The sequence below is a fragment of the Melitaea cinxia genome, chromosome 12 (genome assembly GCF_905220565.1).
Source record: "Melitaea cinxia chromosome 12, ilMelCinx1.1, whole genome shotgun sequence".
Taxonomy (NCBI): domain Eukaryota; kingdom Metazoa; phylum Arthropoda; class Insecta; order Lepidoptera; family Nymphalidae; genus Melitaea; species Melitaea cinxia.
In genome coordinates, this window is record NC_059405.1 from 12010881 (window position 1) to 12026950 (window position 16070).

General features: G+C 34.9%; 1 protein-coding gene across 1 annotated transcript; it reads right to left on the reverse strand.

Moving 5' to 3' along the window:
• Positions 1-991: 991 nt before the first annotated feature.
• LOC123658327 (arginine/serine-rich protein PNISR) lies at positions 992-15199 on the reverse strand. The gene is made up of 12 exons (XM_045593764.1): positions 14705-15199; positions 14370-14490; positions 12743-12904; positions 8431-8546; positions 8089-8255; positions 7726-7824; positions 7044-7149; positions 6738-6803; positions 4816-4895; positions 3234-3375; positions 1425-2229; positions 992-1098 (listed from the first exon to the last, which is right to left on the reverse strand). Exons 1-11 carry the CDS (start codon positions 15000-15002, stop codon positions 1448-1450), a joined length of 2139 nt encoding a protein of 712 aa, XP_045449720.1. The 5' UTR covers positions 15003-15199; the 3' UTR covers positions 992-1098; positions 1425-1447.
• Positions 15200-16070: the final 871 nt, after the last annotated feature.

Consider the following 16070-nt stretch of genomic DNA (forward strand, 5'->3'; position numbering starts at 1 on the left):
ATAAAGCAAAAATTGCGAAAAGCATAAATTTTTAGTTAAATCATACAATAAAAATATCGTTAATAATTTTTGTACGGAACTCTTGCGAGTCCGACTCGCGTTTGGGAGTTTTTTGCTCCAGACTTGAAATTGGACACAGGTAGTTTATATTTAGTAGCGTTCCTTATGAACGGATTTTGATACAGGACTGGATTAAGGTGGTCTTAGGGCTCACGAAAGTTTGTATGAAAGTCCTTAATTTTTGTGCTAAAAGCTTGAAATTTGGTAGAGAGAATTTTGTGACAGAATCGCAATAAGGTCTAAGGGCTCCGAAATATTTTATAACTCAATTTTTACTTTTTGACTACTTTTGACTGCTTATCTTAAATTTAAATAAAAATTAATTGCTGAATGTGCTTAAAATTGAGATATGCGAGTGGTTGAACCAATTTGCCAATTTTTTTTTTCAAGATTATAAGTAAATTGCACAGAAACTTAGAAATTTTCTGAAAACGTAATGGTTGTTTAAAATTTGTTTATTTGACAGTTTGCAATACAGGGCAATATCTGTCGGACTAGCTTGTTATATGTAAATATAATTTTGATGATAACTCATTACAGGAAAGTAATAAAGTTAATTATAATTCAATTATTTTTTGGTATTGATTGTGTTGATTAACATTATCACACTTAATTGAATAATTATTTTAATTACTTTTATTTAAAAATAGAAGGCTATCCTGATATTAAAAACTAGACCGATGGCGGGTTAACCATCCAACTGTTGGCTTTGAAATGAATAGCCCGAAGACGGGCAGCAGCATCTTCGGTGCGACAAAGCCAGCCCTGCGGTCACCAACCTGCCTGCCCAGCGTGGTGACTATGGCCGACACACATGAGTTTGCGCCATTTTCGACGCGAACTTGTGGAGGCCTATGTCCAGCAGTGGACTGCGATAGGCTGAAGTGATGATAATGAAGTAAAAATTAGAATAAACTTACACAAAAATCGATTTGAAGTTGTAAAATTTATTTATATTATTACATTCTAAAGCAAATAAAATATAATACAAAAAAAAACTATTTACACCAGAAGCATACTCTTACGGGTCGCCACAACCTGCAAGAAAAGTTAAACAATAATAATTGATCACAGCCTTTATCATTTTAACATTAAGTTTTTGTATAATTCACTCTTTTACTTTGTATTTAACTTATTAAACACATTTTAAGAATACTTACAATACTATATAATAAAATAGCTACATTGTTTATTACAAATAACCTAATTCGTTGTGTTCAAATTAATTTAAATTTCTGTAGGAATCAAATGCTTCCAAAAGACATACCCAATTAATTACTTTGGAGATATTATTTTGTAAATATAACAATTAAAAAATGTGATTGAAGGTACACAACTTTTGTAATGTAAGTAAAAAATACCACCTGTGTTATTTGTAACCTGCTGTTCATCGGCGATGGCGGGCGTAGCTGTCATGGCGGTCGTCCCTAGATCGTTCATACCTATCATACTTGTCGTAGTCTCTACCCGACCTATCATAAGACCTATCCCTATCGTAAGACCTCTTATCCCACCTACGAGACCTGTCTTCGGACCGATCTCTACTTCTCCGACGACCGGAACGCGATTCATAGCTAATGGAACGAGAACGCTTGGAGCGTTTTTTTGGCCTGTCTTCGTCAGACTCATCTCTGTACTTATCTTTGTGCGACTTATCGTAGTCCCTACTCCTAGACTTGTGTTTGTCGTAATAATCATCTCTCTTTTTAGATTTTGTTTTTTCGGATCTTTCGTGATCGTCTTGATGCTTTGATTTTGAGTAGTACTTATCACTTGATTTATGTGATTTTTCTTTTTTATGTTTTTTAGATTTCTTTTGAGATTCACTAGAACTAGTGCTTCTACGTTTACGTTTTTTAGATCGGCTATTCTGAACTCTGGTGTCGAGCTCACTTTCTGATGATGATTTGCTAGAACTAGACGAATCATCTTCAGAGTCACTAGTACTGGAATTTGTACTGTCTTTGCTTGCTTTATTAGATTTTTGTGGACTTGGAGTATTTTCATATTTATTAGATTTCTTTGGCTTTTCTTCCTGGATAGTATCCAATTTTTTATTATCAGATTTATCAGAAGACTTGTTATTCGATCTTTTGTCTTTAGAAGGTCGACGTTCAGGTTTTTTCTCAGGCGTTTCGCTGTCTATTGGTGGTGGTGTTGCTGATGATCCTGAAAAAAAAAAGAATAATTATATTTATAGATTTTATTTTGCCTTGAAATAAATATTAATAATTAATTGTGTTTGCTCGCAAACGAAAAAAATCGACTTTAATTACACTGACAAGTAATACAACGTAAGTAGACGAAAAAAATTAACAAACGAAGTCTATATAGACTAGTCGTCTATAATACGGAAATAAATAAATTAAATAAATATAGACTAGTCGTCACTACGATTTTAATGTGTGTGTGTGGGTGTTGTGTTTTGTATAATTTTTGGTAATTACTTCAAGTAAGGCCTCAGTCTCTTCATAAATGTTTTGCAAGCAATTCTCAGTTAGTGATTTTTTTTTAAGTTTAAGGATTTAAAGAATATATTTTTAACATATTGTTTATTTTTTTGTACCTATATACATGATCCGATTTTTTGGGGTATTGTTGACAAGTAAATTTAGTTTTGGCAATAGCTGTTTCAATTATAATGTTTAATCTACTTTTTATTTTAGTACTAACATCTATACTCTGTTTAAGGCACATTTAGTATCAGCTGTAATATATATATTCTTCTCACACTCAGTATCTTATTTATAGAGTAAAATATATAGAGAAAAAATATGCTGAGCTTATATTTGAACGACGAAGAATTAAAAAATCTGTATAATATCTGTATTCCTTTTTGCGCAATGTTGTCAACGATTATTACAGCTCATTTTTTATTGTTAGAGAAAGTAAAGTTTTTTTTCGAAATACAAAAGTCTCACAATTATTGATAAAACACTTATTATATTTTAATGTTCATACGGGGATTAACGCGAACAAAATTTTTTAAGGTAAAATATATTACCTTGAGGCCTGACGTTTCGGCCAGGTTACACCATAAAAAATTTTGTTCGCGTTAATCCCCGTATGAACATTAAAATATAATAATGCAACGCGAAAGTTTAAAAGTTGTTAAAACACTTATTGTTCTTCATTGTTAAAGTTGTATTCCTAAGTCGTTAAATTTGACTTACGTGACCGCCTTGGTCTTTCTGGTGTGGCATTGGGAGGCGTAGTAGTTCCTTCTCCAGTCTCCTTCAACTCTGAACGCCGCACCTCTGCTTCGATTTCTCGCGATGTTCGCTCAAAATCTTGACGTTTGCGCCTTATAATTTCCTAGTACATTTTATAATCGAATTTGAAATTTTCATAATAAACTAAACATTATCTCGATACTCGTTAAATTGGTTGAAATCTATTTCCTTTTCTACTATAAAGGGGGCATCGATTAATATAACGTGAGCTATTTTTCGATCAGTTAAGACCCCTCCCCCCTTAGGTGAGATTTGTCCTCCCCTTACGTGAGATTGACGCTGAATATAATAGAGGTTGATGGGAAATAATAAACTGATCAAGTATTAGTATACTATAGTTAATTTATTTAAATAAAAAAAAAATCAAAGCAAAAACTAAATGATTTTAATAGTCAAGTTAGTAAGATTTATTTTAGCAGGTAAAATGGACTCAATATATATATATAATATCTGTATTATTTTATATTTTTTGAAGTTGATGTGAGATTTTCGGTTACCCTCGGTTTAAATAAGATTTGGTGAGATTTTATTGAACTCCCCCCCCCCCATTCTGAGCTCACGTAATTAATGGATGCCCCCAAATTAAACTGAAATTCTGGCAGAAACCGGTATGTTCGTCAATAAGTGGGATTTAAATACATTGTATTAAAGATCACGTGTAATGACAAATCAAGAAATTAAAATTAGATACTCTGAAATAGCAATTATTTTTTTATTATGTACATATACTCTATTCATATTAGCCACGCCACGTTGGCGCAACGGTTACAGCCATGGATTGTACCTGTTGCGCTGGCGGTTGTGGGTTCGAACCCCGCACATAACAAACATTTGTATTGGCCATACATGCGTAGACTGGTAGACATCTCTTCTAGAGATAAGTTCGCCCTTGCCAACTTTTTTTGTATATATGATTTTTACTTGTTTCTTTTTTTTAGTGCAATAAAGAATATATATAGATACACCGACTCGGCGTGGGGTGGGAATCGAACCCACAGTCCTCGGAGCAGAAAGTACTACAAACTGCGCCAACGGGCTAGTAGTAAGACTGACATTAAATAGTTAGTCTATCGAAACGCCACTATGCGTATTATTAAATAAATAAATAAGTATCTTATAACATACACACACGGTCGTCTGTTCCTATGATAAACAACTTAATGCTCGTGTAATGTGAACAGGTAACAGCCGACTGGTATAGCTACATTTTTTTAAAATATATGTATATATATAAATCTCGTGTCACAATGTTTGTCCTCAATGGACTCTTAAACCACTTAACCGATTATAATAAAATTCGCACACCATGTGCAGTTCGATCCAACTTGAAAGATAGGCTATATTTTATTTTGATATATTAATTATTATATTTAAGAAAAAAATAAAGAAGGCGGTACAAAGTTCGCCAGGTCAGCTAGTATATATATATAAATATATTAATTCCAATATTACACCCAGACTCAAGCGGGAATCGAACCCACAACCCGCGGAACAGAAATCAGGGCCACTACAAACTGCGCACCTGCAGCTGCAGGTCGGAGGGCTGGTCGCGCTCGTCGCGCTCGTCGCCGCTGTCGTCGCTGCTCTCGTACGCGCCCAGCCCTGCGACACGCACACCGGTAACACGGGGATCGACCACACCACACATTGTTACACGCGTTGCATCTTTCACCGCACGTACATTTCGTTTACAAATATCATACATATTGGCGACGACAATTATGGTTTTGATTTAAAAAGTTATTATTTTAGTATTAATTCTTAATTAGGTTAGGGTAATATATATGTAGGAGGATTTTATTTTTATTCTCTTATATACTACGAAGACAATTTTATGTATAGCTAAGTAAAACATTTATTTATAATATTTTTTTTTAATTACAATATAAAATACTGCATATATTTACAACACAATTACAAAATGAGTTTGTAAATTTAAGGTTCCGACTAATCTCTATTTTTATTATTAACAATAATGGCAATTATAATTCAAAAAAGTAAAATTATATTAAAATTACGCCACAAATTATAAATTATTTTTATTTGTCTATCAAAATAACAAATGAACTTAATACCTTATTAAAAATTAAATCTTACCTATTTCCGTTAATGTGGTAAGAAAAACGATTACTGAATAGGTATTAAATGATAAAAAACGATTTCTGAAAAAAAATCTCATTAAATGCATATGGTGTTTTTAACAAAATTATCAAACTGCAATGTGGAAGCATCACCATTTACATTTTTTTTTTCAAATATCTCTTTTGAAATACTTGGTTTGGTAATTACTAATTTATTTGCAATATTCTTGCTTGAATTATTGCAATATGTTCTATGCCATAGTGTGCTTTAGGAAATGTATTGTAATGTAGCTGACGCGCCTAATACTTTTTAAATGTTATGAAAAGAATGGAATGAAAAATTGATGATTATAATATTGTAACTATGTATATATTATATGTATGTATATGCTCTTTCAATCACCAAAAGGTAAATTATAAACATATGAAATCAATTTTTAAAACGATATAAAAATCGCCATATCTGCACAATTTCCTTGGTGAAAGCTAGAGATTTATTATAAGAGATTTACTTTATCAATGATATACTTTAGATATACTTTATCAATGATAATATTATCATAATATTCGATACAGTTAAAAAAAGGTAATTAAAAAAAATACTTTTTTCTAAATTGTTACTTATAATGCTTGAACGTTATGTTGTATATATAAATGAATTTAGAATTCTTAATCATTCTATTAAACCCCTGCTGCTTGGTGCAAGTTCGTACACACTACACTCATAATATTGCTTGACACACGAAAGAAGAACTAGATAAAGTGTGGAATATTTCAAAAAAAAACTCTATTTCAATGCCCTAAGTTACTATTACTACGTAGCAGTGGCCTTTAGAAAACAATACAGCAACAAAACATTTAATTTTCAAATATTTGGCCTTCTTGGTGACTAAATCAAATGAATCAATAAAGGTATTACAAACATTTTGTGACAATGTATTGTTGATAATTTAAAAATTTGTTAAGAATTTTTTATTTATTTATTCGATGTGAAACTGCTGTGAGTGTTATGAGCGTAATAATCTGTTTATATTTTAATATTGTCAAAATGCTTGGTAAATAATTTCGTAGAGCGACGAGCGGAACAAGTTTCAAAATTAAAAGTGTTACCACTGTGGAGTACAACAGGTACTTCATCTTTACAGCTTCTATATTGGTTTATACTGCTTCTAATAGTGTAGTATTTGTCAATCAGGGGACTTTCAGCAACCTGTTAATGAATATATCACGTCTACTGATAAATCGACAGCGTTATCGTCGATAACTTCCCACAAGTTTCACATCAACACCCAAGCCTAGTGTGCGCGTGTTCCTACAGACGTGTGTAGTGTGTGGTGTGTGTGGTGTGACATAGAACACTCACCGAGTCCGCTGGCGATGGACGCCAGCGCCTTGGACTTGCTCGCCTTCATAGCGTTGAGGCGCGAAGCTTTTACCATATAAATAAAACCAACATTAATCACACACTACATGTATTCGATCAACGGGCGACATCTGAAATTAAACTTCATTAGCCATTATAAACACGGTACACATCACGGTCCGGATCGCGACACTCGTGAAGTGGTAACACTATATTACATCACGGACAGAGTCTGATGAACGTTTCTTGTATAGCAAAGTCTTGGCGCTCGGGGCGTTTGGTATAAGCCTATATGAGTTGAAATACCTTGAGCGGCGTTATACCGCGCCAGTTCTTCCTGGCTCACCGTATGTATCTCCTGGTCAGTTACTTCCAGTAGGATTTCTGTTAGCGAACGGCGTACTGCTAACATCTGTTGACAACACATTTATCGTATATTTATTAAAATATATATATACTAACTACATATATGTATGTATTTTAAACACTCAACAAATATCTAATTCACATCTGTCCCTTCATGTTCTCGGTGCTCTTACACTCCAGTGCCACCAAACAGTTCAACTCCCCATTCCCTGCATGATGTGGTCATCATTACAGCCTATACAGTCCACTGCTGGACATAGGCCTCCACAAGTTCGCGCCAAAAATGCGTGAACTCATGTGTGTTGTCCATAGTCACCACGCTGGGCAGGCGGGTCGTTGACCGCAGAGCTGGCTTTGTCGCACCGAAGACGCTGCTGCCCGTCTTCGGCCTGTGTACTTCAAAGCCAGCAGTCGGATGGCTATCCCGCCACCGGTCGGCTTTTTAAGTTCCAAGGTGGTAGCGGAACCGTTTTATCCCTCAGTCGCCTCTTACGACACCCACGGGAAGAGAGGGGGTGGCCATATTCTTTAGTACCGTAGCCACACAGTAATAGCATGATGTGGTCACGGACGGAGTTCTTGTCTCCCTGTGTCGAATTGTAGCAGACAGGTCAGTACTCACCACCTCCTGCATGATGTCGTCCCGGCTGGCGCGCGGCGGCGAGGGCGCGCGCGCGTCCGACTGCTGCTCCTCCTCCTCCTCCTCCTCCGAGTCCGACTCCTGCACAGGAGCAGCGTAATACTCATTTTTATTCTATTACATTTAATTGGAATGCTATTACTATATTATTATATATTATAAATTAGTAGAATATACTTTAATGTAAACAACCTTGACAGGATATACAGCAAACAGTCATTTGAACATACATATTGATTTCATCAATATTGTACGTTTCTCAAGACATCATCTATATGTGTAAATTGATTTTTTTTTTCCAAGAATGTTTTTATTTTTAGTTTTATTTTTAATGTTTGAACATACGAATTTGCTCTTTGCTGGAAGTACAGGTTGGCCACCGGCCTCTGCTTTTATTCTCTCCAATTCTTCTTCTTCTAACCTCTTCTTCTCCAGCTCTGCTTCCTCCTGTGCCTTCTTTTCTTGTTCACGCTCTATGGCCTTCTGTTTCTCACGTTCCATTTTTTCTAGGCCTAGATGAAATAATTTGGATCTTATATTGCCATTTAGTAACATATTTCTCACATACATGAGGATTTTTTTTCTACAAGCTATTTTTAAATAAGATGTTTTTAATCAGTATATATTTACTTTGAACACCCTAAACTGTATTGAAAGTAAATTAATTATTTCAGCATTTTATTTTACCTTCTCTTATCCATGCGGGAAGTTGCCGTCGCTTAGCTGCATCAATAGTGGAAGTTGCCGGTGGTGTAGGCATTACTATTGGTTCAATGACAGGAGGTATTAAAGGTGGTTTATCCCTGTAAAATAATAATATTTTTATTTTTACATTTAAAACATTATTTTTTATGGTATTAGGAAGATTAAGCTTTTCTAATTTTATTTACAAATATTAACATATTAAAAATAATATCTGTTTATGTATTAAATATCAGGGAATTCAAATTGATATTTGAAACGAGAAAGGTCTCCATGCAAGTAAAAGAAGTTAGTAGTGACAGTGAAAGGTTAAAATTTATATTATATATAAAACTGGCAACGCCCTCAGTGGAAAGGTACAGCAAAGATACTAAAGCGGGCATGCTGATAAGGTGATTGATTTTTTTTATTAGCATTCCCGCAGCAGTGCTGGTACAGCTGGCAGCTCACCAATTTTGTTGCTTCCCCAGCGTAGACACGGACCCTAAAAAGAACTACCCTAATTAAGAACTGTCAAGTGGCAAATTCTGTCTTACAACTTGTCCGTCTTTTTAATTATAAACACCAGTTTTATCCGTGTTATTATAACATCTGCTGTGTTATGGTGAAAGATAAGGGGTTTTGGAGTGCAGGGGTGAATATATAAACAACACACTTGCTAATTATTTAGAAAAAGTAGCTACAAAAGATCATCACATCTGAGGTTTGTTTTCCAACTACCCACATATTATTTACAACAATCGACGAAAGCAAACTGTGACTTCTGCTGTCATTAAACGTCAAGTACCACCATAGACATTAGTGTTGCCAGCCTGCAAACGGGAAATCCGCCACAATGGAATCCCTATATAATATATAATACCCTATGAGCGACCAACAATTCGTCCGTACTCGTGGGAATAAAAATGATGTCAAATACCCTAAAAAGCTCAAAAAACCCTCAACCTTAACAAAAATTGTTAACTCAACAAGCACTCCACCCAAGCTTATTTAACAGACAACGTTCGTCATCCCTTTCTGATGTAGGAAGATCACCACAAGACAACCAAAAAGTTGATGCAGAGCAACTAAATGAAACTAGTGTATGTATAGTTATATAATTATATGTGTTTACATATATTATTTTAAAGTACACCTCTGTGCCGCTTTATTCTTATTCATGTCCTTTTTCTAAAGGTTGTCTGGAAGAGATCGCTCTTTAGCGATAAGACCGCCTTCTGTACATTCCTTTTTGTTATTATTATTATTATTTCTCGCTTGTTTCTTTTTCTTTTATGTTATTTGTATTGTTTTTGGTTGTACAATAAAGTATATTTGTATTGTATTGTAGCTCGCCAGAAGCTACCTTACTGGAAGACACCCCCCAACATCCTGCTCCCCCACCATGGCATCCGCGAAAGTCAAAAAGTATCGTTCAATGCCAACGTTGCCAGCACTACGGTCATTCAAAGAATAACTGTATGAGACCATTTAAATGCGTCAAATACGGAGAAGGCCATAAAACCTCGGAGAGCAAAAAGAAAGATAGAACCTCACCAGCTAAATGCGCTCTCTGCTCGTGTGATCACCCGGCCAATTACAAAGGCTGTGAAGTATACAAAGAAATCCTTCCCCTAACCACCAAGGCACTGTCAATTAACCAAATCTGTTCCACCTCGAAAGTAACCGAAGGAAGCGTAGGACCCTCTTACCAACGTACATACGCTGAAGTTACCGATGGAAAAAATGCCCAATCAAATCAACAATCCTACAACAAGCTGGAAGATTTCCTACTTAAACAAAACGAGAAAATGGATCTCCTAATACAACAAATAGGATATCAATAGTGAATCTCATCACTACTCTCGTCTCTAAGCTAACAAAATGACTTCTCTACATATTGCCACCTGGAACATCAATGGCCTTGCCTCTAATAAAGACGAACTAGAGATGCTCATCAAATCCAACAAGCTTGACGTTTGCCTTATTTCTGAATTGCACACTACACAATTGATTGGCAATGTTTTCGGGATTTCCTGGAATCAAACATCATTCTTAATGTCCCACTCAAAACCAAGGAGGAAATCGACGATGCGTGTCTCTATATCACAAACCTGATCCAAGTGGCGGCCTGGTCTAGTACTCCCGAGCCGAAGGATTCATCGCGGGGGGCACCAGTCCCTCTTGCAGTTAAGGAAAAAATCACCGAAAAGCGTCGCCTTCGCAGAATCTGGCAGACAACCCATAAGAGCGCAGATAAAACTAGATTAAATCGAGCAATTAAAGAACTTAAAGATCTCCTGACTCGCACTGCAAATGAATCGCTCAAACAGAGATTAGTGAGAATGTCTACTAACGCAAATGGGACTTACAACCTCTGGAAGGCTACAAAGTTCCTCCCACAGCCACAACAGTGTTCTCCACCTATTAGATCTAGTAATGCATGGGCTCGAACTGACCAAGAAAAGTCTCAGGCCTTTGCTACATACCTAGCCGGGGTCTTCAGACCCAATAATTCAGATGGCCCTGAAGATCCAGAAATAGATCAAGTCCTTAAGCAAGATCTGCAGCTATGTCTGCCGTTAAGCCCTACCTCACCAAGGGAAATTACTAGAGAAATAGCCAAAATGAACCCCTATAAAGCACCTGGATTTGATCTGATTACCCCTAGGCTACTGAAAGAGCTCCCTAAGAAGTGCATTGTCTTTTTGACCATGCTTGTCAATGCCACACTGAGAATTTCACATGCTCCTGCACTCTGGAAAACATCTCAAATCGTTATGATTCATAAGCCTGGTAAGCCGCCTAGTGAAGTCTCCTCTTATCGGCTTATTAGCCTTACGCCTGTGCTGTCAAAATTGTGGGAAAGGATCGTCCTTGCACGATTATCTCCTTGCCTAGATATGGAACATGTAATACCTAACCACCAATTTGGTTTTCGGAAACACCACTCAACAATAGAGCAGGACATAGATTCTATTCTACAATAAAACAATGTCTGGAAAGGAGAGAGTACTGCTCGGCTGCCTTTCTTGACGTACAACAGGCCTTTGATCGGGTTTGGCATAAAGGACTTCTTTATAAAATTAGAAAGTACCTTCCACATTCTTACTACCTGCTGATGGAATCTTATCTCAGCGACAGAAAGTTCCAAGTCAATCTCTGAGACGCAAGATCTTCCCTTCATAGCTGCACAGCCGGTGTACCCCAGGGCTCTGTACTTGGTCTGATCCTTTACAACATATTTACTAGTGACTTACCCCAGTCACCTGACATAGCTGTTGCAACTTTTGCCAATGATGCGGCCTTCCTCAGTTGTGATCGTGACCCAAACGAAGCGAGTAGATTGTTGCAAAGCCAGTTCAATGCCACCAATGCTTGGTTGACTAAGTGGCGCATAAAAGCAAGCGCTCCAAAGTCTCGCCACATCACATTTACCCTAAGACGTGAAACATGCCCCCCGGTCAACCTAGGCCCAGAACATTGCCGCAATCAACCTGCGTCAAATACCTTGGGTTTCACCTGGACCGGAGGATGACATGGAAAGATCATATAAAAACGAAGCGCAACGAAATCAATCTAAGATTTAAAAATTTGCTCTGGCTCCTCGGTAGACAGTCTGCCTTATCCTTATCCAACAAGCTGAGGGTATATTGTTCCATAATAAAACCGATTTGGACATATGGAATCCAACTATGGTCGACAGGCAGCAAATCCAACGTTATGTGCCTGCAGAGAGCCCAAAACAATATTCTAAGGGTACTTTCCTCGGCGCCCTGGTATGCTCGCAACTCGGAAATTCACGAGTATCTAGAAATCCCAACCATCTTGGATGAAGCAAAACGATATTCAGCCAACTACAAGGACCGCTTAACAACTCATCCTAACCCGTTATCCAGTATGCTTCTGCAACCAAATCCAATTAGAAGACTCAAGAGAGCCGATGTGCTGCCTTACGGGGAGATGGAGCAGTGGCTCTATCTCTCGAAACACTCATCTCTTGCAACACACCTGATTATAGTCTAGGCGACTGATCGCAGGCCTAAAATAAGAAAGAAAAAAAAATATATATATAAAATTCTTACGTCACAATGTTAGTTACAATATTCCTCCAAAACACCGTAACCATTGTTTTGCCATATATGTTATAAACTCCCTTATAATTAGGGAGTATGATAAATAGATATTAGCCGATTCTCAGACCTACCTGATATGCAAAATTTTTTTTATGAAAATCAGTCTAGCCATTTTGGAGGAGTAACATTGTGACAGGACAATTTTATATATACGATTGCTTTTACTTAATATTGTTCATTACCTGTGTGTCCTGCTTCTAGTTGTTTTGTTATCTCTGTTTTTACTTTTTGATCTTCTATCGCGACCTCTACTACCACTTCGACTGTTAGTGGAATTTTCCGACTGTGGTGCCGTCCAGTATCCATGTTGAAATGTGGGAGTAGTTACAGTACCAGTTGTATATCTAAAAGTATTATTGAACGTAAAATTTATTTTAAAAAAATTATATTCTAATCTTAATATTCTTCTCTTAAACTTGCTTATTTTATTTTATTTAAAAAATATTATAAAGGGTTTTTCAGCAAGAACTTTGTTGTATAAATCAAAATAAAACAATAAATTTAGATGACAATGATTCAAATTTTTATTATATTATTAAGAATATGGTTTGGCGATTTTCCTTAGCTCACGAAAATTTCACATTAATTAACGAAATAGACCCACCATTTTGTCAAAAAGTGATTAAAAACTTTAATAAAAAATCAACATCATTTTTGAATCATAATTGCCAAACTTACCTTTTTAATACAATAAAAATTTCAATCGTTGCCATTGATATTTTGTGTTCTATTTTGATTTAAAAATTAAAGTTCTTGATGAATAACCTTTTATATAGAAAGATTTTTTATAAAAAACATTAGTTTGAATTTTGGTAAACATGTAGGAACACACACTGATAATGAAAATAACATTAAAATACTACTAAGAAGATACGAAAATAACATTAATAAAATTAAAATACTACTTTCAAATTTTATTTTCAAGGTCAAAGTAAAAAAAAAAATCGTTTTTAAATGTTTTTCACATTTATTTCAGTATAAATTGATGTTACAAAAAAAATTCTAATAAAAGTCGTAGGCTATAAAGCAAAAAGAAATATATTTTGTATGTTCTTTATATTTGTGACTGCATTTTTATAAAAAAAATATGAAAAACTAAAAACTAAAAATATTTTAATATTTATACTGAATTTTTACACCTACATACTTTAACATCTTTTCAAATTTTTAGTTATTGTATATTTTGCATCTAAGTAAAATTGCCAGAAACTGCTTGTTGTCCAGCTTATAAGCAATATCTTAATTTTGTAAAAATTATATAAAAATTTAAGCTCTATTCTGTATTTTAAACGTAACATATTACATAAGACTATGGACTTTGCAAGATATGCTAATATGTAATCTAATAATGGAAAACATTAATAATACATATAAAAGTTTAAGCTGTTTATTATTTAGTTTATTTGTATTTACATATTTTTCTTTTCAACTTGGTAAATTTTGTATAGAAAATACAAGCAGACCTGCCAACCTGCCTAATGTTGCTTTCTAATGGTGACATGGTGATTTTTAAAATATTTCTACTCTTTTACTTCCTGATTTTATTAGAAGTTTAGAATTGTTAAGATGTTTTTGTTATGTTGAAGTAAGACACATGTCACTTTTTACATTGAAAGGAATAACAAATGTGTAATAGTGTTACAAAAAAAAAAAAAAAAGAATAATAAATACTTATCCCTACTGGTGATAGTTTATATGTTAACCATAACTAATATTGATTGTATTTTTTTTTCATAAAAATCACTGTTACAAAATTTATGTAAAAATAATATAAGCATATCACTAGGAAAAATAATATTAAAAAGTTACCCTGGCATAGGCGCTGTTGAACTTGTTGCATCAGCATATCCATCAATCATAGGTGCCATAGCCATAGTTGGATCGGCTGCCATTTTGGGGTCCACGGAACCTGAACCCGACCAACCCCAACCTTTTAAAATTCATATCTTACATTAGTTTGTTTTTTCTTTTATGTTAACACTTAATAAATAAAGATTGAAGATGGTTTAGGAAACTATAACAAAACTATTTTTTGCTATCGAGCTGTCATTAGTATTAATAATTGTAATTTTGTAATTAATTAATACAGTTGAACAAGATAGTATTTTATAGGTTATAAAAACATTTAAGGTTTTGCTATTTACCCCATTGATTCCATGAATTTCCCCATGAGTTTGAGGAAGTGTTCCAGTCGGAGCCCGGGGTAACAGGAGCTTCACAATTGGTATCAGGATTTTCAACTTCCATAGGAGCTTCTCCTTCTTCTACGTCGGTTTTCGCTTGAGGTACACCCACAATGGCTGCAGCCTCCTTCATAGCAATCCATTGTTGTGCTAAAGCAGCCCAGTCAACTTGACTTGAATCTATATTTTGATACGCGGTAGGATTTAAAGCCCACTGCGTGGGATATGATGGATTTGCGGCATCTTTTCCAGAGTACATAGTGGCTTAAAATTATAACGATACAATATCACTTCACTACTTATGTCTATAGCTAAATGAAGACTTTACTGAAGTTAACATTTACTTATTTAGGTTTTGAAATAAATACCAAGAAATATGTGTACATAATATTAAAATATATGTTAATTTCAACCTCACTTTTCTCCAACTCAAAGAGCTCTTTATTTTAGACTGCAGATAATAAATATATAAAAACTTATAAGAGTGCAACAGATAATAAATTATAATCTGTTGTAGACCTAGGGCCTGTTTCACCAGCTGTGGATAACGCTATTTTTCTGTAAGTATTACTATCATGGAGCATAGAGAAGAGGAGAACGATCGCTATAGAAAATAGTGTCCCGAAAATATCGACGAAATAGCGTAGCGCTGCGATCGCTAAGTTGCCTCAATAAAAGCGCGGGCTGTTGTGCGCTAATTTGAACTGATCTATCAAGTCTATCAACGTTTAGTTCGATCATTTTATTAGACATTCGAAGGTGCATAAATTCCTAACAAGCTGAAAAACTGTTTCTGAGCTACAACAATTCAAAAAGTTGTTATCGTAATAATATACACACGTTTCTACGCTTTTACAGATGTTGTTTGGAATTTACACTAGCGTATAAATTAAGAGACTGGGTTTCATTTTACCTGATATTCTTTTAGTTTTAACTTATGTATATTTTAAGTATAAGTTACAATGACCTATAGAAAAAAAATTCAACGTATATAACAACTCCAGAGATGTGTATATACGTGGCGAACTCATGCGAAAATTTCGCATAAATTGAAAAGAAAAACCAAAATAGTGATTAAACTTCGATAATTCGCAAAAAAGGACGTGCCTTTCGGATCAGATAGTACTAAATAATAATTATAGAGAAGACTGTCTTATTTATAAGTCTGTGAGGTGTTTGCATATTTTTAACCATGGGCATTAATTTAATTCACAATAAAGATTCATTCAGAAGTAGACGATATTGGATTAAGTTACGTAATAATAATCTATTTCAACGCAATAAAGCTGCGATAGGAAGCTTAGTATAAAACTTCACAGTTAATATA